A 27,221-nucleotide genomic window follows, 5' to 3' on the forward strand; every position below is an offset into this window, starting at 1 on the left:
TGATAATTTCACCTTCTCTATCATCTCTAGTCACCTTATGTTCCTAAGGGTTGGTCATCAACAGGCCAGAACAATTCCGTCTGCTGCTGAGTCACTAAATTAATCGCAATTACGCTGCCTTGACAGCCGGACCCCTGGACGATTCAACAACTATGCCAGAAAAAAAAAATCACTGGACCACAGATCCAGTTACGTCTTAAATTAATGCAGCAGGTACGGTTCAGCATCTCTGGACATGACACAATGGAGGGCTCAGATAAGTGACAAAAAAGGGCAGCTTCATGACTTCAAGTTCATGTGTAGTACATTTGTTGTCATAGCCACTTTCACCTCAGTGATTCATAAATTCAGGTTGAGCCATATATGGTCATGATTAATGAACACCTGCAACAGTGTGGTTCATTTTGAAGCCCTAAAACCCAGAAAAGAATGTCCTATGGGATTTTAGAATGGCGATTTTTAGTATTTGAACATCACGTAAATTAAAGGTATAGCTCGATTCAAAATGAAAATGATGTCATCATTTACTCACCCTCAAGTTGTTCCAAACCTGTATGAGTTTCTTTCTTCAGTTGAACACAAAAGATGATATTTTGAAAAACGTCGGTAACCAGACAGTTGACGGTAGCCATTGACTTCCATAGTAGGAAAAAAATACAATGGAAGTCAATGGCTACAAAAAACTGCTGGTTACCGACATTTTTTTAAATATCTTCTTTTGTGTTCAAAATACTCTTTTTTTAATTTTTTAATCTTTAGGTCCGGTCTTAAAAGGGACAGTGTGAACACTAAGTGAACCAGGACAGAATATATTATTTTCTTTTTTAGCCCGGACCAGAAGAACCCTCTGTGTGTGGGGAAGGAAATCCAAGAGTTCACATATCATTCATTGAATGCAAACGTGGCTTATCATTTGAAACGTGTAATAGATTAACATCAGTTTTGTTTTTTCGGTCATGTGACCTAGCAGTTAACATTTGGGATTCCAGATAGATTCTCTCGTGTATCAATTCTTCTCCCCGTCTCTCTCTGATTAAATGGCAAAGAGCCCAGAAAAACAAAAACAAAAAGTTTTACAGCTTTAGATATGTTATTGATTTCATAATTCACATTTACCAAAACTCTCTGGGTCTTCTTCCCACATGGTTAGCTCTTCCTCTGTCAGCAGAAAGTATTTGGATACCAGTCTCCTGCCGATCTCCGTCAGCGTTTGGTGTGTAAAAAATGAAGTCTTAATTTTATGTGCCTCCAGGCTCTCTGGTTTACTGTCTGGAATGCAAATTGGAACATCACTTCAATTTACAATTATCCATATAGTAATGTTCAAGATATTAGATCATTCATTAAAATGTCTCATGTGCTCCTGCGGTCCGTTAGTAAGGCAATAAAACAATATAACGGGAGGCATTTTTATATCAGTTTACTTCAATCTCTATCTAGGGAACCTTAGTCATGACTGAACAGCCAGATTTCATTATGAAACATCTCATTGGTTCGCTTTTGCCCTCTACCAACTATGAAATGTCCTTGATGAGTTAAAATGCTGTTATCCATTTCCTATTTCGAATAAGCTAGAACTTTAAAATGGAGGCTCACCATGCCAAAGTCATTACTAAAGTCATTGCTGCTGATGGGCTGCCTACCTTCAATGTTCTTGGCAGGTTTGTAGGCATCGTTTTTAACAATCATCTTGATGAGGTTCATGCACTGTACAATAAAACGCTCAAAAACAACTCCCTCGCCAGCCTCGGTGAACACGTAGCTGACCGCGAACTCCAGCGATCGCTGAATAAGGGGGATGAAAGGCCACGGGTGATATTCCAGGAAGTCCAGCAACTAGCAGACAGCATTAAACATGAAGTTAAACCACAGTTCAAGAGATCAGCATGGCCCACATCATCTCAAGTAAAAGTGCCCAGATTATTTCTTTTTCCCTCTTAATTGACTGAACTTTTAGACTTACAACTTTGGTGAACAAAATTATGGTCTTCTCAAGCTTTTCTCTGCAAAGACTGCCTGGACCAACATGCCGGCCTGCAAAAAGTAGATGGAAAGGCTGAAAACATATACTTCAATTTCCTTGTATAAGGAATAGTTCCATACAAAAATGAAAATGTTATCATTATTTAGTCATCCTAATGTTGCTTTAAAACTTCTATGACAAAAAGCACTATAAAAAAAATCATAAAAGGTGCCCATATGATGCATGTGCAGTACCTATCTGAATGATCTGATCTGTATGAGGAACAGACCGATATTCAAGATGTTATCCACTGAAAATCTAATCTATCTCTTCTTAGCACATTTATGATAGTTCAAAACCTATCTGAATGATCTGTTCAGAAATTACACTGATCTCTCAGTTCTCTATGATTTGCTCACTTGAGGAGAAGATTGTCTGTGATTATAGACTTTGTTAGCTTTTTGTTTGCCGGTGATTTGTGAATTGCCGGTGAAAGGTGAATTGTGCCATCAAACGTATTTTATGCATAGTACGAATATACTGTGATTGATCATAATGTCTAAATCTATGTAAGCTTGTTTCTGCCACAGAATAAAAAATCTAAAAGGTAATTGTGATTTATCTAACAATTGACTTTTTTCTTAGAATTTGGAGTTTATATCTTGCAATTCAGACTTTATAACTTGCAATTGAGAGTTAAACCCCAGGTTTCACATACAAGGTTTAATATAGTCACAGACTAAAATGCATGTTTGAGGTGTTTTAACTATCTTAAGAATAAAGAGTCTTAAAATATGTCGGTGCCATTGTTTTATCTCAAGATTCACACAAGTAATGTTTACTTTCTAAGGCATGTTTATAAATCGAAATGCCCTAACTGAACTAAGGCCTAATCCTGGCTTAAAGGAGCATTGCGTAGGTTCTGAAATTTCTAACAGTTACTGACACCAGTGGCCGTTAGAGGAACTGCAGTCAGTCTCATGCTCGTTCTCGGTGCGCACACGCGTCGCTCATAAGAGCACGACCACATCAACCAGGGTTGCCGCAGCAACCTGACAGCTCATCGAGATTCACCAGCATAATGTTTGAGGTAAGAAAACACCATTTGAAAACACTACCGATTGCCGCTGCTTACTAATAATGGCTGCCGTGCCGTATGGATGTAAGCCCAAGTAGACGAGAACGCGCATGACGTCACATTTTGTGAATTTTCGCGCTGATTCGGGCCCGACTCCTCCACACACAATTGAGCCTACAGGCTGATAGAGGCAACCGTGGTGGACAGTCAAGGTGTCATTCTTTTTATTACATCATGGTTGGCTCATAAATGTACAAATGAAAACTCTATCTTAAAGATTTTTTTAAGTAAAAACTTCCACATAGCTCCTTTAATCTAAGCCCTGCCTGTGAACCCAGGACAAAATCTCACAATTCTGACTTTTTTTGCTCAGAATTTTAGGATATAAACTCGCAGTTGTTAGTTTTATGTATATAAACTCACAATTCTGACTTTTTTCTCACAATTAAGAGTTTGTATCTAGCAATTCAGACTTTTTTTCTCAGAATTGTGATATAAACTCGCAATTGTGAGTTATCAAGTTCTCGCAATTCTAATAAAAAAAAGTCAGAATTGTGATTATTTCTTTTTTCATGTGGCGGAAACAATCCATACTAAATCAGTCAAATGTGAGCCAAAAAAATAAAAAAGAATTCCTCTCAGCAGCCAAACCGCAGAGACTAATCTGTTTCCTTGCAAGGCAACACTCAGGACAGCGTGATACAGTGTGATAGAGCAGGGTAACCTTTCAAGGGGATTGGGCATCAATTTCTCGGTGCGGAGAGAAATAAAGAAATGAATAGAACAAAAAAGCCTGGATTATTTGGAGGACCTTATCTGGCCCAGAGTTGATATTTCACATTCTGTTTGCTCATAAACTAAGTTTCTCATCCACGCCGAAATACCAACAGGCCGAATGAAACCTGACCTGCGGCCCAGCCAGGAGAACATATTGCCTGTGATATCACCAGTAGATAACAGCTTGCTTCGGTCTCATCTGATGACATATAACTCATGCAACGACAAGCCTGGGAAAAGCAGGCACAGTGTCTCCAGGTGAAACCATGCAGATTTGGCATTATTGTCTTCTGCTTTAGCAGAAATTTAGTTGGAGCCTTTGAAGTGGTGATCTTTCAAAAATAAATTAGTTTGGCCTTTGACTATGCACTCTATACTATATCAATAAAGAACGCAAGTCCATCAGAATTAACCTTGTGATCTCAATCAGAAATATCTAAAAGTACTTTTCATACAAACCCTTTTTACTTATAATATTATGTTGGATTAAACTGCAGAAAAGATAATATTGAAGCACAACGAACCTGTACAATTTCAAAATGCACAGTCTGAAACAGGAATATAAGAATAATAGTGATAAAAAAATTGTAGATGGGTATTTGACTTAAATTGACATTCAAAAATTAACAGGAACATGTATTTGCTTCACTCAATAACAGATAATGAACTCTGTAACCATAAAATGTGGCTGTTATCTCTGAATGTGCTGAGGATTAAAAACTCCTACAAGCAATATCAAATGTTAATTTCTCCTTAGATGGTTCTAAATCTCTAAGTCCTCTAAACCCAATTCCACTATAATATCACACCACTTTATTTTCCAAATGGGAATAGCTTTGAATAAAACTGAATTGGCAAAAAACAAGTCTAACTGTAAATCATGGGGAAAAGTCTTTAAAGGTGTTCTCAGTAGGGTGACCACCATCAAACATACCAAATGTGGGACGTATATAAGTTTGTGTGGGACAATGTGGGACATGTTACCAACACTAAAACATAACTTAATACAAACATTTGTATTCTGCCTTTCAGCTGATAAAAAATACCATTAAATCACAATGTAATATGTTACATGTTTAAATTCAACATCGCTGAGCCCAAAGGCAGCAGGCATCATGCAGATAACTATTTTTTAAACAGTTCCAACCACATCCAACTAAAATCCAACAAAATAAATAATGAACAAATAAAACAAAATGATATTTGATCACTGACAGTCTTATATATTAAGAATATATTAAAACAAAAACTTTCATATTTTTAGGAAGGATGTGAATTAAAACAACCACAGCAGGCAAAAAGTTGATAAATTCTGTTAAATGAAAAATATTATTGGTGAAAAACTACGCCGCAAAAAGAATAAATAAAATGCTTTCTTAAAAAGGCAAAAAAAAACGCATGCACGTTTTCTTAATATGATAATTAATTACCAACAGACTGATGGAAATGCGGGACATTTTCTCAATATGCGACATGCGGGACAAGGGGTGAAAATGCTGTGTGTTTCAACACAAAGCGGGACGGGTGGTCACCCTAGTTCTCAGTGATTTGTAAAAAGTTTTACACAAAGAAATGAATAGTACTAAATGTTTAAAATCAAGTATCTTTACATGCGATTACTCTGTCATGCAAGTAGCCTAATTCTTTACTGTATTTTTGATCAAATAAATGCAGCTTTGGTGAGCATACAATATTTTTTTCAAAAACATTATCTTACCAACCTCAAACTTTTGAGTACATACATTACATAAGTCATTAGATTTACTAAAGCCGGGTTCACACACAGTACGATTTTGGCCACGATTTGGCCGTCTGAGACAAATTTTGTGAATCCTAAAAGATTCCTCTGATCCTAGGCCAAAATCAGAAGTCGCTCGTTTGACATGTTCGCCGACAGCAGATTAATGACCAATGCGATCAAATTTGACCTCAGATGAAATTCTACCATTGTCAGAAGATTTGACGCACAGTCCTGCATTGTGGCTTCTCCTACGACAACCGTCAAATCAAAAACCAATAGGAGTGGAGAACACAATTAGTGACTTGAGACAACAAACCACCACTTTTACTCCACGCGCACACATCTTTGTTTTTCCCCAAGTTTTCTTATTTAAGAAAAGCCATGATGAAAATTAACGCTAGAGACTGTTTTTGTTTGCTAGCCACAATTTTTTCCTGCATGTAAATGCAGTACACAGTCATTGAATGTGTCACAGATTGATGATGTTAAACACAGAGCGAGTTGACATTAATGACAACTGAGATCCTACAGTGTTGACAGCTTACAGCGGGGATCATGTTCGTACAGTCTGACAAGCAACGATCATAAAGGACTATTATACTATTATATGTCGATGGAAAAATGTGGAAGAAAATTAATGACAAATGTATTTGAAACAAGAGAAAACACTTTAGAAAACACCATAGAAAAAACTGAAAAACAATCCCAAAAATGGTGTTACACTATTGGAATTAGAAAACAAAAAACATGTAATACTCACAGCATTCTAGAAACTGCTTTAGCCTCTCGAACACTGCATTGAGGAAGCCCTAGGGAAGGAGACACAGATAGCAAATGAAACATCGGTATCAGGTGTGGTTAGCGACTTTGAAATCATGCCGCTGACAATATCTAGGTTTTCATGTTGAAGGCAGATTTGGCAGGAAGCCCCAGGCAATCTTAACTCAGGCTGGGGAAGGACAGGCTGTTTACGTGGGGCGTCGGAGGAGAGATTTAGAGAGTGCCTGTCGTGCCAGGATACAATCCTAGAACGGTCGTTAAATAAATGGAACCAGTTTGATCAACACAGGACAAAAGTAACACTCTGCTGGCAGATGGAAATTTCTGCACCACACACAGTAAATTACAGCAGTTCATTTGCTGCTAGCACTATAAATAATGGGATACCTGACTGTCTCTTTAGAGGTATAAATGAAGTGAAAAAGCAACTGTGTACATATTAATGTACATTCATTTATTCTATGCCTTAAGCTGCAGTACACACACAAAGAAAAAGAAAAGAAAAACACTAATCTGCAACCCCATGTACAGTAACATCAAACACAGCATTCAAGTATATAAAAGTATAAATAAAAAAGCAATATACAATAAAAATCATACTTAATATAAATGTATAAAATACATCAATATATACATTTATATATTTTTTTTTAAATAAAGAATACATTAGTATAAACAGTAGCTTATTTATTTATTATTTCCTTTTTATACATAGCCTAAATAACCATTAGGTTTTATATAATTTAAATTAAGAAAAAATTTGTACAAAATAAAATGATATATAAATTAGAGCCGGGACTTTAACGCGTTAATTAAGATGAATTAATTACACAAAAAATACAAACGAACGAAGAAGCTTACGAGACCGCTTTGGTTGGCCCCGTGGATGGCTTGGTTGAACAAAAATAAACAATATGTTGTTGTTTAAGCTTATGTATTCAGTCATTATTCAATGGTATACTAAAAATCCATGTGAAAAAAATTACTTCTCACTGTTCTCAGGTCAAATATTTATATGCAATTAAAATGCGATTAATTTCGATTAATTAATTACAAAGCCTCTAATTAATTAGATAAAAAAATTCCCAGCCCTAAGTCCCGAGTCCCGGCCCTAATATAAATATATAATACAATCACATGATTTATTTTTAGATACAAGTAATCATTTGTTATGCGTTTTTACTTTTTGATAGCTACATAAATGTGTTTCTGCAAAACAAATATTAATCCGAACTTTAATTCCCACGCTAAATGCAAAAATTGAACTTGAATTTATTGAACTTGAACTTGAGTTCACGTCAGTGAAAGCAACAGTTATGAGCTGTATTTCAAGATCAAAGACTGCAATAGGAGAGAGAGCAGCATCAGCACTGGTAAGATCATTTAGTCGGTTTCCTTTTAATTATGATGAACTTTCAGTTTCATTTGCCTCAGTTTGCACATCGGCTTGCTGAAGAGATACTCAGCTACTCATCTGCGGCGGGCCATATCTGTGGCGAATGACGAAAGCGATATTTCCATCTCGACTGCCTTTTATGTAATAAACTGATGTTCACTTGTTTCTCATGCCATTTGCTGAGGCTAACATATAAACTCCCTGTGATGAGAATCTCACTGGTGGCTGAACACCCTGTGAAGTCCACTTCGGACACTGGGCATCAGTCAAAGGTACACTGAAGATGCTCTGTGTTTGATAGGGATGAAGCAACGAGCATGAAGAGGATTGGGAAAAAGCTGCATATTTTATGACAGCGACTCTCTGGCTTTGAGCTGAAAGACAATATTAAAGTCCAAAAGACTCCAGAGAGACAAGAGAGCTACTGTCCTACCGGGAGAACACGGTTTCTCTGTAGCTTTGGTGGCTGATTGATAGCCAGAGGCAGCAGCTCAATGAAAATATTCTCTTTTGAGTTGCCTTACCTCCAGAAGGGATCAATGATGGTGCCATCATCTTTTCCTTTACTGTAACTAATAAGCTCAAATTCAAAATGTCAGTTGCATAGGCTCCAAATATTTAGTCATCCTGACAGTCTACAAATTGACTGCAGGATCAGGGGTTTAATAAAAAAAAACTTGGGGTCTTCTTTAAAGCAGAAAGTGAAGAAATGAAGACATCATATTCATTTTGAATATACTGTGAATATGCAATATGTATCACCCAGTCCTACTATACAAAAATACCCTCATATACTATATATAGACAGTTTGTGTATTATGAAGTAATCCTAACTGTCCTTTTAAATCTCAGTGTAACATCTATTACATCAAATCATTTCTTCATTGATGCACTGCACCAACAAAGCTACAAAACTTTTTCTTAGACTCATTGTTTCCTGCCAATTTTTATTTTTTTTTAAGACTCATTAAGGTTTAGGAAGGATCATAACAATGTAATTTGAATATTATCTCTGATATACCAACTCCCACAGATGCATTAAGAGATGAAGGCACCATATGGGCTTCCTGCAGAGGCTAACTGCATTTCAGCATGTGCTTTGTGCCAGAGAATTCTCCTTGTATCCAGATCACATCGAGACGAAACTCTCATTTAACCCATTTAAATACAACAAAGTGAACAAATAAATCACTATTATTTCTTACGTGTCAAAGCAAGGCAGAAAATGATGTGTTTAAAGGAGGGATTTTCTAATGTTTTATGCACAACTACCTCAGGATATATGTAATGTATTAAATATTCACACTGACCTTTTTTTTCCTCAACCCCTAACTTCCACTTGAGAATAAGAATCTCATTTATGAGCAATGATTTATTTTTAATGTCAGAACACCAACATCATAACATCATAACCCCCAGGTTGATTTTACTTGCAAACAAATACTGTTTCCACAATACTGAAATGCAGAATGTGGAATTCTGTATGTCTTTGCTATTATATGGGCCATTCTACAGAATTGGTTCAAAGTCAGAGTTGGAAACATCTAAAAAAAAAAAAAAAATTGTTTTTCCCCACAAATTTTGTATGTATACAAATTGTATAATATGGTACACATTTCTAGTAATTATGCAGTTAATTCTCATATTGTATTTTCAGAAAGTTTTGGAATATTTGTCCTCTCCTCAAATTTGTCACTACCGAAACACAATAATATATAATTTAATAAGAAGGATTATATTGGCCTATTAAGATTTTGTTTAAATCTACCTTGTAAATATATTTTTAAATTTTATAAAAATGTATAAATAAAATTTCACAGGTGAGTCAATAACAATTACAATTTAAACAAAATTTCAATTGTAATTTATGAGGTTTGTTGTATTTTGAATCCATTCTTTTTGTAAAAGGCATAAAGTCAATCATACTAATTTTAAAGTTAAGGATTCATTTGTTTGAATATACATTGAACTATCATAACATCTTAGCTGATAATTCAATTTACTTTATTTTTGACAAAACATCCCATGTTTCGGTAGTGACAGTAACGTTTTGGTAACGACCACATCACATTACAGAATTTTAACTTGCATACTAAAACACTACTAAAACATACTAAAATACTAGTGATTTGCATAACTGTCCTTAAATTTTGTTTATTTCACCCAAATAAAGGATTTTGTGTTCCTATTTGTCACTACCAAAACAATGATGTCACAACCGAAACTTTACCACGTTTCGGTAGTGACAATTTTAGATACTTTTTAGCCTAGCTCAAAGTTGCTAATCAGCACATGGTTAGCAATCACAGTTCTGAACAATTATACATACAAAAACTAAATATTATGGAAAAACACCCAAAAAACTATGTCACAACCGAAACTATACCAAGTGTTTCGGTCGTGACAATTTTAGACACTTTTTAGCCTAGCTCAAAGATGCTCATAAGCACATGGTTACCTAGCACAGTTCTGAACAGTTGTATACACATAAAAACTACATTTTATGGATTAGCATTATGGAAAATGATGGGCCCTATCTATTCCCCATGTAGCTATGAGAGAGAGGGACAGAAATGTAGGGGTGTAGTTAAAGTCAGTCTCAACCAGTGGACAAAAACATACACTGATTTGGTAGGACCATTGGTAGTATCATCCAATTTTTACATTAAGTTTCTTGATTTACAAAGAAAAAAAAAAAAAAAAAAAAAAAATTAAAAAGATAAGTAAAAAAAAAAAAACATTTTATATTGAATAAAATGCAAAAATTATTTCAATATCTTTTTCATAAGTTGAAATTTAGGGTTCGGGACAGCCACCTCCCATTTGAAAGTACCCAATAAACGATGATTTTATATATATTAAGCTTACTGATACTTTAAATATTATTGTGGGTTTCGACAGATAATAGAAAGATCCTAGTAAACATCTAAGATTTGAATATTTAAATGTTTTTTTAAGTGTTTTTTGGTTGTGGGACAGCAGTTTGCACCAATTCTTTAGAATGGCCCATATATGAATTATGATACACCTGATACATTACATGTATTTTTTGTAATACTCAAGAGCTCACCATGATTTCCATGTTGTTATGTGGCTCAATGAATCCATGCACCGTAAGCTTCCGAAGAACTGCAAGAGGAACAAAACAATCCATGCAAAACCATTAGATCTTAAAGATTTTATTTACCAATTAAATTACTAGTGCTGAGTAATATTACCATGTACACTGAATGAGGCAAAAAGCCTTAATTTAATATAACCATAGATGCTTAGTCTACTGCTCAATAAATATAGTTAATAGCTCTCAGTTAATAGCCATAAAAGCTATTCTTATGATACAAATATAAATATAAATAAAGTAATTATTCAAGTCAAGTAATAAAAAGTAATTAAAAAAATATTTATTGGCATTATTAATTAAATTTATAGCCATGTTTATTATAAAATTGAAAAATGTTCAATTTATAAGTGGATTGATTTGTTAAACATGTTTAGAAACATTCACCTACGTTTGGGTGCAACATACTGCTTCTATTTTCTCACAAAAAGTATTTTTATTATACATTAAACGGATGGTGAAAAAAAAAGTAAATTCTGTCATTTTTTACTAACCCTCATGTCATACCAACCCCATAAGACTTTCATTCATCTTCGAAGCACAAATGAAGATCTTTTTGATAAAATCTGAGAGCTTTTTGTCCCTCCATTGATAGCTATGCAACTACCACTTTAACGCTTCAAAAAGTTCATAAAGAGATCGTAAAACTAATATGAATTTATATGAATAATCCATATGAATTGAGCAGTTTAGTCCAAATTTTCTGAAGAGACTCGATCGCTTTATATGATGAACAGATTTAATTTAGTATATTTTTTTGTATACTTTTAATTTAGTATACTTTTATTCATATATAAACATTCTTCAACTCACATTGAACAGATTTAATTTAGTATATTTTTTTGCATACTTTTAATTTAGTATACTTTTATTCATATATAAACATTAATCAACTCACATTGTGGTGAATGGAAGCTCAAGCATGTTCACTTGACATGCGAGAACCAATGAGGTTTATTCTCGTGTGTAACGCAGCACGTTTGAGCTTCAGCAACAACCAATGAGGTTTATTCTCGTGTTACGCAGCACGTTTGAGCTTCAGCAAGAACCAATGAGGTTTATTCTCGTATTACGCAGCACGTTTGAGCTTCAGCAAGAACCAATGAGGTTTATTCTCGTGTTACGCAGCACGTTTGAGCTTCAGCAAGAACCAATGAGGTTTATTCTCGTGTTACGCAGCATGTTTGAGCTTCAGCAACAACCAATGAGGTTCATTCTCGTGTGTTACGCAGCATGTTTGAGCTTCAGCAAGAACCAATGAGGTTTATTCTCGTGTTACGCAGCATGTTTGAGCTTCAGCAACAACCAATGAGGTTCATTCTCGTGTGTTACGCAGCACGTTTGAGCTTCAGCAACAACCAATGAGGTTTATTCTCATGTTACGCAGCACGTTTGAGCTTCAGCAACAACCAATGAGGTTTATTCTCGTGTTACGCAGCATGTTTGAGCTTCAGCAACAACCAATGAGGTTTATTCTCGTGTGTTACGCAGCATGTTTGAGCTTCAGCAACAACCAATGAGGTTAATTCTCGTGTGTTACGCAGCATGTTTGAGCTTCAGCAACAACCAATGAGGTTAATTCTCGTGTGTTACGCAGCATGTTTGAGCTTCAGCAACAACCAATGAGGTTTATTCTCGTGTTACGCAGCACGTTTGAGCTTCAGCAAGAACCAATGAGGTTCATTCTCATGTTACGCAGCACGTTTGAGCTTCAGCAACAACCAATGAGGTTTATTCTCGTGTGTTACGCAGCACGTTTGAGCTTCAGCAAGAACCAATGAGGTTTATTCTCGTGTTACGCAGCAAGTTTGAGCTTCAGCAAGAACCAATGAGGTTTATTCTCGTGTTACGCAGCACGTTTGAGCTTCAGCAAGAACCAATGAGGTTTATTCTCGTGTTACGCAGCATGTTTGAGCTTCAGCAACAACCAATGAGGTTCATTCTCGTGTGTTACGCAGCATGTTTGAGCTTCAGCAAGAACCAATGAGGTTTATTCTCGTGTTACGCAGCATGTTTGAGCTTCAGCAACAACCAATGAGGTTCATTCTCGTGTGTTACGCAGCACGTTTGAGCTTCAGCAACAACCAATGAGGTTTATTCTCATGTTACGCAGCACGTTTGAGCTTCAGCAACAACCAATGAGGTTTATTCTCATGTTACGCAGCACGTTTGAGCTTCAGCAACAACCAATGAGGTTTATTCTCATGTTACGCAGCACGTTTGAGCTTCAGCAACAACCAATGAGGTTTATTCTCATGTTACGCAGCACGTTTGAGCTTCAGCAACAACCAATGAGGTTCATTCTCGTGTGTTACGCAGCATGTTTGAGCTTCAGCAACAACCAATGAGGTTTATTCTCATGTTACGCAGCACGTTTGAGCTTCAGCAACAACCAATGAGGTTTATTCTCGTGTTACGCAGCATGTTTGAGCTTCAGCAACAACCAATGAGGTTTATTCTCATGTTACGCAGCATGTTTGAGCTTCAGCAACAACCAATGAGGTTTATTCTCGTGTTACGCAGCATGTTTGAGCTTCAGCAACAACCAATGAGGTTCATTCTCGTGTGTTACGCAGCATGTTTGAGCTTCAGCAACAACCAATGAGGTTTATTCTCATGTTACGCAGCATGTTTGAGCTTCAGCAACAACCAATGAGGTTTATTCTCGTGTGTTACGCAGCACGTTTGAGCTTCAGCAACAACCAATGAGGTTTATTCTCGTGTTACGCAGCATGTTTGAGCTTCAGCAACAACCAATGAGGTTTATTCTCGTGTGTTACGCAGCACGTTTGAGCTTCAGCAAGAACCAATGAGGTTTATTCTCGTGTGTAACGCAGCATGTTTGAGTTTCAGCAAGAACCAATGAGGTTTATTCTCGTGTTACGCAGCACATTTGAGCTTCAGCAAGAACCAATGAGGTTCATTCTCATGTTACGCAGCACGTTTGAGCTTCAGCAAGAACCAATGAGGTTTATTCTCATGTGTTACGCAGCACGTTTGAACTTCTGCAAGAACCAATGAGGTTCGTTCTCGTGCGTCAAGCCGGTTCAGTTGAGCTTCTGTTTATGCTCGCTGATCAATGTTTATATGTGAATAAAAGCCAAACTAGATCTGTTCATCATAAAAAGCAAACAAGACTAAACAATCAAGAAAATTTGGACTAAACCACTCAATTCATATGGATTAGTTTTACAATCTCTTTATGAACTTTAAAACGTCAAAGTGGTAGTTGGTAGCTGTCAATGGAGGGACAGAAAGCTCTCAGATTTCATCAAAAAGATCTTCATTTGTGTTCCAAAAATGAACGAAAGTCTTACGGGTTTGGAACGACATGAGGGTTAGTAATTAATGACATTATTGATCAACTATAATATAAACTACTAAACTAACAGCAATAAACTATTATAAACTAACCCTTTAATGCTGTTGAGTTTGCCTGACAAGCAGGCCAGTAGGCTAATTAAAATTAGCAGAACCGTTTCAGATTTTAAGCCTAACTCCCTGTTCATGTTCGATTGCAGAGGGCTTAAAGCTACTAAAATTATCCAGCGAGAGCAGTAAGTGGTTTGCAACATCAACTCAACCAGTGTCTGTGCTTTCATGTATAGTCTGCTTAAGTCTGTAATCTGCAGTCGTAAGCTGGGAAATTTTCTAAGAAGCAATAAGTGTTTCAGCACTGGCCGTGCGTGCGTGTGTTTGTGTGTGTACCTTTCAGAGAGAGCAGAGTACGCTCCAGGGAGCTAAGAGCAGTTTGTTGGTCTCCAGCGTAGATCTGCTGTAGGAATGTGTCCGTGTGATGATTCCACAGAGAGCAGGCAAAGCTATAGATGCTTGATGCCAGCTAAAAAAAAAAAAAAAAAAAAAAAAAAAAAACAGAAGCACAATAACAGAGGGACTAAATTAGCATTTTGTAACCATTTCTTAGGGGGCATTCGCATAGAACAGAGCTACAATTTGATGGAAATATTTGGAAGATATGCTAAAAGTCTTAGTCTTCAGTGAATCTTTGATATGAAGCGCCCACCACACTAACTTTACTTTAGTTTTTTTTGTTTTGTTTTTTTTGGCCGAAAGAGAAAAACACTTCGCTCTTCTCACATACTCTGATAATAATAAATTTGCAGGACTAGACATTATTTGCATAATTGGTCAATAAATAAATCTGTTAAACCTGATTCTGCTGCATAGATTTGAATAAAGAATAATATATTGATATTTAATATCAATTTTGTCCATTTTAGTGTGTTACTTTCAATAAAAGTGTGTTTTTATTGGCTTGTATTTTTTAATTCCAGTAAAATTTTAATTATTGAATTATTTAAGCTCAAAAATTATTAAATTATTTAATGCCGGTGTAGCCTATTTATTCATTTGGTAAGCAGCTGTGTAATTAGCAGAATAACATGCAGTCAGCCGCACGTTAATTCAAAATAAATCCTGACAGACAGGGTGATCATCTACAGACCTGAAGGGGTTTATTTTGCAATAATAAACGAATGAGATCAACATTCACTCAGCAGCACCCAAATATTTCTTAAGGGCAGTTATTAAAGCCCAATTTATTTCAGGCATTACAGCATTAACATAAATCTCCATTATGGGGAAAGCCAAAATAGAAACATCTCAGAATGACAAAAAATGCATCTGTAACACAAAAAAACTGGCCAATCAAACAACCAACACACACTATGAAGAAAACTGTGATTCATACAGTTCACATTACAAAATCATCCAGCGCACAGAGAAAAAAAAAATTCTTCATAGCTTAAGGACAGTGAGACGTCAGCAGTAATATCTTCCACGGTTCATTCAAAGATATTCTCAAACCACCAGAGAGGACGCGAGTATGTCAAAGACTGCGGCACAGAATGCTTTTCTTGAAGAGCACTTCAGAGGAGCTGCCTGACATGAACAAAAACTCAATCTGTTTTCTGTTTTGCATAGCAGATGATGATTAGCATTAATTACATATATGAGTTGCATAATAAATGACTTTGTGTATAATGATAAATGGCATTTTCAAGGGAGGAAACAACATAATGATGACTACCAGAAAGTAAGTACAATTAAATCACTAAGGCAGCTGTTATTGCAAAAAATGTAATTAAAATGCACTTCATGGAGAAAAGCATCATATTCTACTAACATATTATAGAAGAGGTGTGTCACAGTGTGGTTGTAAAGAAAGCAATTTGCGGTCTATACCTAGAAAAGGCACACATCTACAATGACTGGGGCTTGGCCTTCTTATCACTATGGCAATGTTCTTGGCTGAATCCCCATGAGAGACGTATAAAAAGTGAAAATGGATGACCCGTTTCGGTACATCTTACAAAAAGTCGGGTGCACAAAAAAAGATGCATAGTGTTAAAAGCATTAAAATGTGTGACAAAAGGATATGGCACTTTACATGAACAGGGTGAAAAAAAATTGGTGTGAAAATATGTTTTTCTTTTTCAACAAATGGTCAGTGAAAAGAGGTGGGGGATGGGCAGGGGGGATTAAGGTTGGCAACCCTCTTATACCAGGTATGAATACGTGTGAATGACATTTTCTATCTAGCTATTAATATATACAACCAATAATAACAATTCTGTCATCATTTAGTAACCCTCATGTCATTCAAAACTAGGGATGTGACAGTGAGGAAATTTTCCCACCAGTTAATCGATGTGTGACAACGCGTTTTTCCCTCTTTTTCCACCTCGCTTTTAAATCGCTTATTAATGTCTGTGGGGACATGTGCATTTTACTGTCGCTTTCAAATTAGCGGCAATTCGGGTGCCACAATTGCTTGAATGGTGCGTTCATTATTATTCTTAATGAAAAACACAACAACAAAACAGTACAATGATAAACTCGCTTATATTAAACACAGAACTACTTCGCTTTGAAACTGAATCTTCTGCCATCATCTTGTCAGTCACCTTGCCTCACTCTCGTCACGTAATAAATAAAATCTGACTCCTGCTGCTGATCTGTGCTGGAACTGAGCAGATGCATTTAACTTTTAATTGTCGTGTCTGTTCTCTAACTGAACTAAATTATTTTTATTAATATAAAAATCAAATCGACACTGGAGGGTGGGCAAGTGATGTAACCGGTGTGCGGCTGAACACCGGTAACACAGACTATCGTAGCAAACCTATTACACACCCTAAGCCCTCACGATCTTCCACCAAGTCCACTTTCATGACATAATGGCGCTTTAACTGTCAGGTGGAATCTGCTGCAGATTCAGAGTTTTGAGGGAGCATATCGGCAACAAAGGGGGACCTCACAAGTACCCTTCTGAAACCATAAATGACAAGTGGGATGCCCTACGGCAGGGGTGCCCAAACTTGGTCCTAGAGGATGTAACAATTACGGAACGGTATGGGCGGTGCGTGCACACTGCTCAAGCTCAACTTCCATAGGAATGAATTGAAAATGCTCACTCTGCTTCACTCACTTTGTGCCAGTCGACACGCACCGTCGTAGCATGGCGACGGCAAGCGGAATGTTGATGTTGACTTCAAATCGGAAGTGAAGCAGCATTTTGACTCCCCGAAGACTAATAATCACCACAATGAGAAGCTCCAATCACCTCCGTATACATGCAAAAAGGCAAACCACAGTGACCGATGTGGACATGACAATTTACTGCATGAATGATAGCCACAGCGCTCTGAAAAAAAAAAAAATCTTAGTCTCCACTTTGTATGAACAATCTGGAAGAATAAAAAAGCAGAGTGATTAAGTGATGGTTAACTTTTAGGCTGCACATGGAAAGTGCATTTCTACACATTACATCAGAACTCAAAGGTGTTGCATTAGTGTTTATACTGCTTGTTCTGTACGTTTCCAATAGTAAGATCACAAAGAGGCAGCAAAATCAATATTTATTTAGCTATACTTCACATAAAAACAACATCTATATTCTTATCACACACTTCCTTAGAAGCAATCAATGTCTTTCGATTAAGGTCACAGAACTGTTTCCTCTGTCAAATCCAATTCAACAGGATCATATTAATCTGCTCACTGCTGTCAGTGATCCTCTAACACATGAGCTTGTGAACACAGTATACTGTATTTCCCTGGACATACTTTCGTCTTGCACATGTGGCACTGGCACATCATTTACACCACTGCAAAAGCCATAGTGTTACAAAAGACAAACACACACTTGGCATGTCGCTACAGGCAGAACATCTTGTACACGGATAGGCTAGGCCTAGTTGGTGAACGCAGGTAACAGAAATTGTCTAAAAAGGACAGGAGAGTAAAAAAGGATTTCTAATCATTGACAAGTGACCTTGGGAACTGCATACATAAATTCCCATCTGGTTTTGCACATTGCATTGGAGACAACTGCGTATATTGCAGGGGCACTGCTAAAGGATCTGGTGTCTTCTTCCAAAAAAAGGACAGTGATAAATAAATAAATTAATTAATTAATTAACAAATAAATAGAAATATGAGATCACCAGCAAATAAAGATCAGGAGATCTCTTTGCATTCATTAATCTTATTAATAAATGATAATAATCACTCATTTAAATATACAAAATTTTTAATAAGTAATATCTAATTATTAGGGCTGTCAAAAGATGAATCGCGATTAATCGCATCCAAAATAAAAGTTTGTGTTTACATAATATTTGTGTGTGTACTCTGTATAATTATTTTGTATATATAAATACACACACATGCATGTATATATTTAAGAAATATTTGCATACATATACTGTATATATTTATATATAATTTATATTATATATAAATATATTTTTTTTATATATAAATTACACATTTTTCTTAAATATATACAAGCATGTGTGTGTATTTATATATACAAATTTAATTATACACAGTACACACACATATATTATTTAAACACAAACTTTTATTTTGGATGCGATTAATCGCGATTAATCTTTTGACAGACCTACTAATTATATTTAAATATTACATATTCAAGTATTTAAAAATTTGACAAGTATAAACTTCACATAACTGGAACACTATAAAATAAATCTCCAGGAGAGATGCCTTTGCCGCATTATTTTAGAAGTCCATCACACGACACACATTTATTATCCATATTTTCAAATGCAACAGAAGCGCATAGCTCTTCTACCTCAATCAGTCGACTGCTATTTGATATTGCAAAATGCAAATGTCCTTGTTGTGAAAGATGTCAACATCCTCATTTTAGAGATGAAAGACCATCTGTAGAATATGCCAAAGGTTTTCAATTTGTGCATCCAGAGACAACACTTTTTTCTGCACAATTAGTATTGAAATTTTGATCTACACAGCAAAAGCTGTTTACATTTGCCAAAAGGCTCAACATAGTTATTTGCCATTTGCAAATGTAGCAACTGCTGGAAAGACCAGGTGGCAAATGATAGTTATCATAAGAGCAAATGATGTGTAGACTGTGAAAAACATTTTTTTTTTTTAACTCTCCAACAGCATGAGGGTTTTTTGTTGTTATTTGTGCATTTATATTGACAAGACAGCCTAGCAACAGGTGAAATAATCAGCAATTACCAGAAGCCAGAGTGAAGGTACAGCCGTATTAATCATCTGAGAGCGCATATATTCACATTAGGGATATTATGAGAAGCATACCATGTGCTTAATACCAAATTACCATGGAAACATTTTATTCTAATCTTTTAATATATAACATAACATGTCTTGGTTTTAGAAGAGTTCTGCAAAATCCAATCATTACAGAGCACATTGACAACACTGAACAAAACATGAAATGACCATTAACAGAAACAGTAGTTCATGTCATGCTACGGGTCAGATGGAGGGATCAGCACAAACTAATTATTTCCCGCCTCTGCAAACTAATTTAGCACAGTATAATAAGTAAACTTTAAAACTAAGTGTAGCCTCTTAATGGAAACTTGAACATTTCACCTACACGGTGGATTTACAGTCAAGAGTTTTCCCAACAAATGTGTGTGGCAGCACTGACATCAACTTCTGAAACTGACAGAGAAAATAATCACAATTGAAGACTAGCAGTGAGGATGAGGAGCTGTTCGGTGCCAGTTGCCCTCGCCCAAAATTGAGGTCAGGGAAAGTTATTTTAAATTGTTGGTCTGACTTGAATGGATATACTCCATGGTAAATGTTAAGTTCAACAGGGGCCTGTTTCTGGTGCCATTAGATGATTAGAACTAGGGCTGTAACTACCGATTATTTTGTTGGTCGATTAATCTATCGATTATTTTTAAGACTAGTCGATTAATCTATTGATTATTTCTAAGATGAATCTAATTATTTTCTGGCCAGTCGATTAATCCTTTAGTTAAACTCCCGTAACTTCTGCCATTAATCTTTCAACGTTTTATTCAAACATTTTCTCATTTGCCAAGAATTAAAATAAGCAATATGAATGTCCATTATGGCTCCATACATAGTCAGAGTTTGGGATTGACACAAGGTGTGAGTCTTGAAATGTTTCAATCATTCAGCAGATTAAAGGTAGGGTAGGCAATTTCGAAGAGGCTAGCAATAGAGAGCTAGCTTAAGATCCCATCCAGTTTCATTAAATGGCACAAACTGGTATAAATTGAGCACAAATGAATGACACCAGTTTGGAAAGATTTAAAATACATGGGGTGGAAAGTGATGTCACAGCTCCCAAATTTTGGAAGCTCCCTAATTGGTATATCTGCGCAAAGAAAATAGTTACAGTGTTTGTTTTAATGGCACAAAAGCAGCATAATATCACTAATATGACAAAATATAGGAGACGAGTTTCCAATAAAATAAATACTTTTCCGTACTTAGCGTCCATATCAGTTAACGTGATTGCAGTTTACTCTTGCTAAACTGCAGGATGTGCTTGATATTAAAAAGAGTTATTAAAAGCACATAATAAAGCCATAAAAGAGTACTCTCAACTCACCCAGTTCCCATTACAACTTTCTTGACCTAAATAGTCAAATACACAGAAAAAAATGTCAAAATGCCAGTCTTGGCAAATATTCACATAAACACAGTTGGTTATGTCTTAAGTGAACATAAACAATTGGGAGAAAATCAGATGTGTATCAGTATATTGGATCTATGTGTTAGGTCTTAAAGTGACAGCAGCCTAATATACCTGCTACCATTAATGTTAATCAAACAATCTATCAGTACTCTTAAATTAATAACTTCAGTAGCTTTAATAAGACTCATTATATATTTAATTCATGCAGACTGTTGTTTTATTTGATTATTCAATTTCTGTTGTAGGATATTATTTACCCGATATTACGGTGAATAATGCCTGAAAAAAACTAACACCACTTTTGGCCTCTGCACATCAAGAATTTCTTTGACATAAAATACTGGAAGCGTACCTGATAGTTTCAACGGTGCTCAAGGTTGGTATGATTTCTCCCATTGATGACGATTTATTTTATCTCTCCTATTCTTTACCTAGGTTGTGAATTCACTCTAGCAATCAATAAATGCAATTTACAGCATCAGACAAAATCAGACATACCAGAAAAATGTCTCAAAGCCTTTAAGAGAGGTTGAAGGAAAAAACACGCCATTTTTCAAAAACAATTTCACGCTATGTGTAGTTTTACAACAAAGAGGCAGATTTCACTTCTTAAAGTTTATTAGCAAATAAATCCACAAAGTGACTCAAAACTACCTGAAACAAACTGCTGACATTGGTGTGGTGGGCAAAGCCAATCCATCATCTTTATATCCAAGCAGACTTTCGAAAAATACTTAATTTTTTTGGACCACAGTCAATTTGAAGAAACTTTTCAACAAAGACAGGTGGGATAATTTGTGCTAATTCCTGACGATACACAGAGGCTCGCTGCAAACTTTTCAGCGTTTAACAGAAGATGCTTGCTCTGTGCCGTTTCATTAGCTAGAAGAAAGATTACAAGCAACTTTGCTCCCAAGTTGCCAAATATTGAGGAATACAGCATGCAGCTGCAGTTTACATACAATCTCCACCTCCAGATGAATATTGTCACATGCGCACACAATTAAACATGCATATGACAGGTGTTCAGTGCCTAGCATAAATATGAAATATCAGTTCTGGAGCTTTAAGGTATATTTGGCCTCCAAACTTGGGAATTATCAACAGCAAAGCACCTGGCATGTCTCATTACAATACAACCACTGGAGAATTATACTGAGCTCCAGGAGCCTCTAAAAGCAAGTGAACACTTGTTGAATATTAAACGATGCTGTGGGGATCAAGAGCCACAACGTCTACGGATAAGCGCTATGGGATTTACTATGGCATATCTCTTACCAGATGGGAAGCATAATGAAAATATGTCACATGATATCATTATACCTGTAAACTACTTTAAAACATTAACTCCATTTTAAGGCTTGTTCACATCAAGTGCAAAAGAGCAAGAAGTTTTTGCTTGATTTAATTCAAAACACAAGCCATTTGATAATATAGATTTAATTTGCTTTGTTACACAGATAAATATAGAAATATATATTGCGGATTAATGAAAAATATAGTGTAACGTACAGTCAGCCTGATCCACGTCTATGCCCTGTTTGTTTTGCGACAATGGCTAAAAAGCAAAGAAAAACAAACAAAAAAAAAGCAACAAAAAACAAACAAATCACTATGAACTATGAAAATGTATTGTTTTCATTTCACTACTTTTTGCTCTGCTTTGCCACTGTTATGCTTTTATATCATCCTTGCACTCAGAGACCAATTATATAAACCGCTGACAGCTCCACACTGTACAACTTTAGACATGTTTTCTTTCTGTAAATGGCCATTCAAAACAGAGACAAACATTTTTAAAAACAGAGTTTGCACACTTGTTGTGTGGCCTGGACATCAAAACAGCAACTGTCATTGAGTTGAAGCACTGCTGAGAAAAAAAAAAATATATATATAATAATAATAATAATAATATAGCAGCTTATACTATTATAACGGCGGATTTGCCAAGCGCACGCCAGGAGCGGTCCACAGCCGAGGAGACAGACGTTCTCGTCAGGGCCATAAAACACAGAGAAGTGACATTGGGGATGGAGAAACCCACCCAAATTAGCTTTGGTTAAACAGGCATATGATAATTTGGGTAAATGTGTAAGCTAGATTTATGCCTATTTTTTTCACATCTTCATGGACACAACAATGATTTCGTGTGTTAATATTTTTCCTTGTAATAATGTAGCCTATGATTTGCAAAAATGAAAACTGCTGCGTCTGTGTAGATGAGAGAAGCAAAGTGTATGCGCGTTGTGCACACGCTACATTATGGCCAAGCATGCGCCGTTAAAATAGCATCTGAATAACGTGTTTTCTGGAACTGCAAAATAGCACCAGGGAACATTTGCGCCGGAACACGCCTGCTCTTTTCGCTGAACCGCCCCCGGGAGCGCAAGTTCATTCCCTAATTTACTGACATGCGTCTGTGGAGGGAAAAGTCCACTGTGCGTCGGGTGATAAATAGGAATGAAACATGTGTTGGTGTACAAAGTCAATTGTGCTGGGTGCAAGATAGGGCCCAAGAAGTGTCTTTGGACCATTGCTCGACTCACCAGGACAGACGAGGAAAGTGAAGATGATGAGGCTGCTTTTTGTTAATTAATTGTGAGGCATAGCAGTTTGCCTAAAGGTGGTAGCCAGTGAGTACTTTGTGTGGTGCGGAGGTGAGGCCCTCTTGGTTAGTCTTGCGTCTGGCGGGCTGACCCGGGTTGCCCAATCTGGCAACTCTAGCATCTGGGGGAGTTTTAACTGGGTCCCCATTGGATCTTGCGACTTGCTGACCAACCTGGGCAGCCCTTCTGCCATTCGGGCGTTGCCCTAGCGACTTGGGTGGCCTGTCTTGTATGGCATGTATACAGTGAATATTTGTGCATAGTTCATTGATCACACATGGTGATGGGTTTAGGTCATGTCATCTCATTGGGTGTCTTAAAGAGCTACCCCATTAATATGTATCGTAGAGTGGCAGGTTCCAAGTTATGTCAAATATCCGCATTGCTTTTCCCTCCAGAAATGCATAACATTCAGCCTAACAAAGATTCATCGTTTATCCAAAAAGCAATTTTGAATCTTCAAAAGTGTCAGGAGGGGATTCAGCCTCACTACTCCCTGAAAACAGGGCATCAACATTCACCAGAGCACTCATGATTCTGAAAGTAATCAGAATTTGCCTAAATAAATCAATATATGTAATAAAATTAGCTTTTTGAAAACTTAAAATGGCAAAAATGAAATCAGCATGCTCTAAAACCTCTAAAACCACTCACATATTGTAGAAATTGGCCATACAGTGCAAAATATCTGGTGAAAATGGACGATTAAGCTAATAATGCTAATTATGCAAATTGCTCAACATATGCAAATTAGCATCCAGCAGTTTCTGTATGCTGGGGACCCATACTTCACATTTCTGCAATAAAACTTTGGTGTACTCAACATTTCCGGGTTCACCTAGTTGGCTACTGGACTATAATGTGTTGCTCCACTGATGTGCTGAAGCAAATTTTGGATTACTGAGTCACGGATTTCCTCTCTAAAAACTTCAAGGCTAATATAACGCTGGCGGTGAGCCTTATGCCTACACAATAAAATCAGATCTGTTTACGACTATGGCTGATGACTATAGTTCCCATATGGACACTCAATTCTGTCTTGTTAGCCTGCTCACACCCACTAGTCATTAATCTTCCTTTATTACAGTGAGCCATGGACAGTGCTTTATGAGTCTATATGAAAAGTAACCTGTCCTCTAAAGTCCAAACAGAATCTCAAACAGCTGCCTTAAAGTGACATTCAAGCAAAAAATACAAATTCTGTGATCATTTACTCACTATAATGTCCCTCCAAACCTGTATGGCTTTGCAGTTTGCACTTAAAGGGATAGTTCACCAAAAAAATTAAATAAAAGAATCTCCAAAACTGTTTGGTTGCCAACATTTTTCAAAATATGTTCTTTTATGTTCCACAGAGGAAATTCAGAAATACAAACAGTTTTTCCATTTATATGGAAACATTTCTCAAAATATAGCCATTTTTGGGTGAACTATCTCTTTAAATAATTATGTTTAGTAAAATTTTGCGGCAGAATTTTTGTATTAATTTTGTTATACATAAAATGAGAAAAAGGACAAAAAAAAATCCTTATTAGCCATTTAGATTTTTAAGCTATTGTTTCCGAACTGTTCTGTCTTGTACCCAGACAGCCACATTCATTTAGTATATTATTCAGCATTGTTATTCATTATAATAAAGTATCAAATATTACAATAGCCTAATTCACTTAAAATTACAGATACTGTAGAAGAAAGACTTTCCAATTAGTTTCTTTCTTTAATGAAGTGTATGAGCTTTTAGGGCTTCAGGGGGAAGTCATGCAGAAATGTGCTAGAGAAAGAATTAATAGTGAAATTATTTATAAACAAGATCTAATTAAGTCGTGATTTCTGCTTTACAGGTTTTAAAAAAAGCAAACGCAAAATAATGTCCTGGTTGGGAATTACTGTTCTGTGGAAGCTCTTCACTGTCGACTGGTTGTGACGTTAAGAAAAGTGTTCTCAGGGGTCAAATGAAAAGTATTTCTTAGTGGAGAAAAAAGGACCTGCATTAACATGAACAAATGCCAGTGAAAAATCACTTGTCAAAATTACGAGTCTCCCTGCAACTTGGTATGGTACTTGGTATGGTACAGGTGTCTTATCTCCGCAATTCTAGCGGCCAGTCAGAACGTCAGTAAAATGTAGAAGAGAGGGAAAAATGTGATGCAGCTTGAAGTCAAAACATCTGCTGATATTTCACACAGGAGTGCTCATACATCTCCTGTGAGGCTCAGTGAACTGGGGCAGAGGGTGAGCATGTGCGCAGCTTAACAGTGGCTCCTAGAGGCAGGTGCTTGTAGAGCGGGTAAAATGATGAATTATAGTCCATGTCACTGAAAGTTGCTAAGGCGATCTCTAATAAAATAAGGTGGAAAATGGAGAGGAAAATAATAAGAGAGCAGAAAGCTCTTTGGAATAAAACCAGCATAACATCTGGGTGTCGTGGCCAACAAACACAGAATACTAAGTGCCACCTGTTTTCGTCTTTAATTGGCCTTAGGTTTTTTTGTTTTGTTTTTTATCATCATTCTTTGTTTATTACCTGAATGCATGCATTAAAAGCATACATTAAAACAATAGTATAGGGATGCACAACATATCGGCCACCATATCGGTATCGGCCGATATATGTTCATTTTTAAATATATTGTTATCGGCCCGATTAGAAAATTTGGCCGATATATTAAAGACGATAAATTATGGATTATTTCTTTCAGCGGAGACACTTCAGATGCGCACTGTTCGCCATGATGGTTTCGAATTGCTTGAAATATGATTGAAATCACTGATTGACAATACAGTTAAGTACAACATTTTAATTGTGTGCTTGGGACATGGCTTTTACTGAGGAGATTTTTGGTTTTGTAATCAGGCTCTTAAAAATACTATAAAAATTTGCATTTAGATTTATCGGCCAATTTTTCGGTTACCGACTTTCAAATATAAAGAATTATCATTTATGTATCGGACAAAATGTTCATATCGGTGCGTCCCTACAATAGTAAAAAAACAAATTATTACTGTTGTTGTTATTAATAATAATAATAACAATAAATATGAAAAGTGATAATAATGTTATTAATGTATATTTCTTTAGTGTGTAATGTTGTTTGAGCATGAAAAATATCTGCAAAGTTACAAAACAAAAAGTCTACTCCAAAGAGAGTTATTCTATATCTCAGGTCTATGAACTCCCTGAAATGTCGTAGTCTTGAGCTTTTTCCCGAGAACATACACAAAATTCCTTATTTATAATTACTCCCACCAAAGCCATGAGCAAAAAAAAAGGCTGATGCCTGGTTGAGTTGCGTTCATAGTGTGTTGAAACTCACAGTTATGGTAAGGGCATGACATTTCCAAAACACGTTCGAAGCAGTTGACCAATCACAACACACTGGTCCAGCCGACCAATCAGAGCACATTGCGCATTTCAGAAGGAGGGGCTTCATAGAGACCGGAACTAAACAGAGCGTTACTGACAGACATGGAAGAGAGGTGCTGCGATAATGAAATATATGTGAAAAATAATGTGATTTTTGAACATTTAACCATGAAAACCTATTCTAGTAGACCCCAAAAACAAAATCAAGAATTTGAAAAAGGGCATAATAGGACCCTTTTTATAACAACATTATTTAGGAACCATAAGAGTAACACGCTTCCCAAACATTTTAACAAATTAATTTTCATTCATTTTTCCAGTTGTGATTACTGGACGAGAATTTAATTTCACTTAAAAGCACATTTTAGAGCTGGTTTTGGAGTCATATATTAACT

General features: G+C 36.3%; 1 protein-coding gene across 1 annotated transcript in view; it reads right to left on the minus strand.

Moving 5' to 3' along the window:
• ipo11 (importin 11) overlaps positions 1–27,221 on the minus strand; it is a 172,617-nt gene that overhangs the window by 118,051 nt on the left and 27,345 nt on the right. Inside the window, exons 6-11 of the mRNA XM_081349379.1 lie at positions 14,562–14,694; positions 10,806–10,864; positions 6,320–6,368; positions 1,964–2,034; positions 1,644–1,836; positions 1,117–1,269 (exon numbers count right to left, since the gene is read on the minus strand). Of these exons, the coding sequence (XP_081205505.1) occupies positions 1,117–1,269; positions 1,644–1,836; positions 1,964–2,034; positions 6,320–6,368; positions 10,806–10,864; positions 14,562–14,694 (658 nt within the window). The remainder of the gene's footprint in view (positions 1–1,116; positions 1,270–1,643; positions 1,837–1,963; positions 2,035–6,319; positions 6,369–10,805; positions 10,865–14,561; positions 14,695–27,221) is intronic.

The sequence above is a fragment of the Scardinius erythrophthalmus genome, assembly GCF_964197995.2.
Source record: "Scardinius erythrophthalmus genome assembly, chromosome: 20".
NCBI lineage: Eukaryota > Metazoa > Chordata > Actinopteri > Cypriniformes > Leuciscidae > Scardinius > Scardinius erythrophthalmus.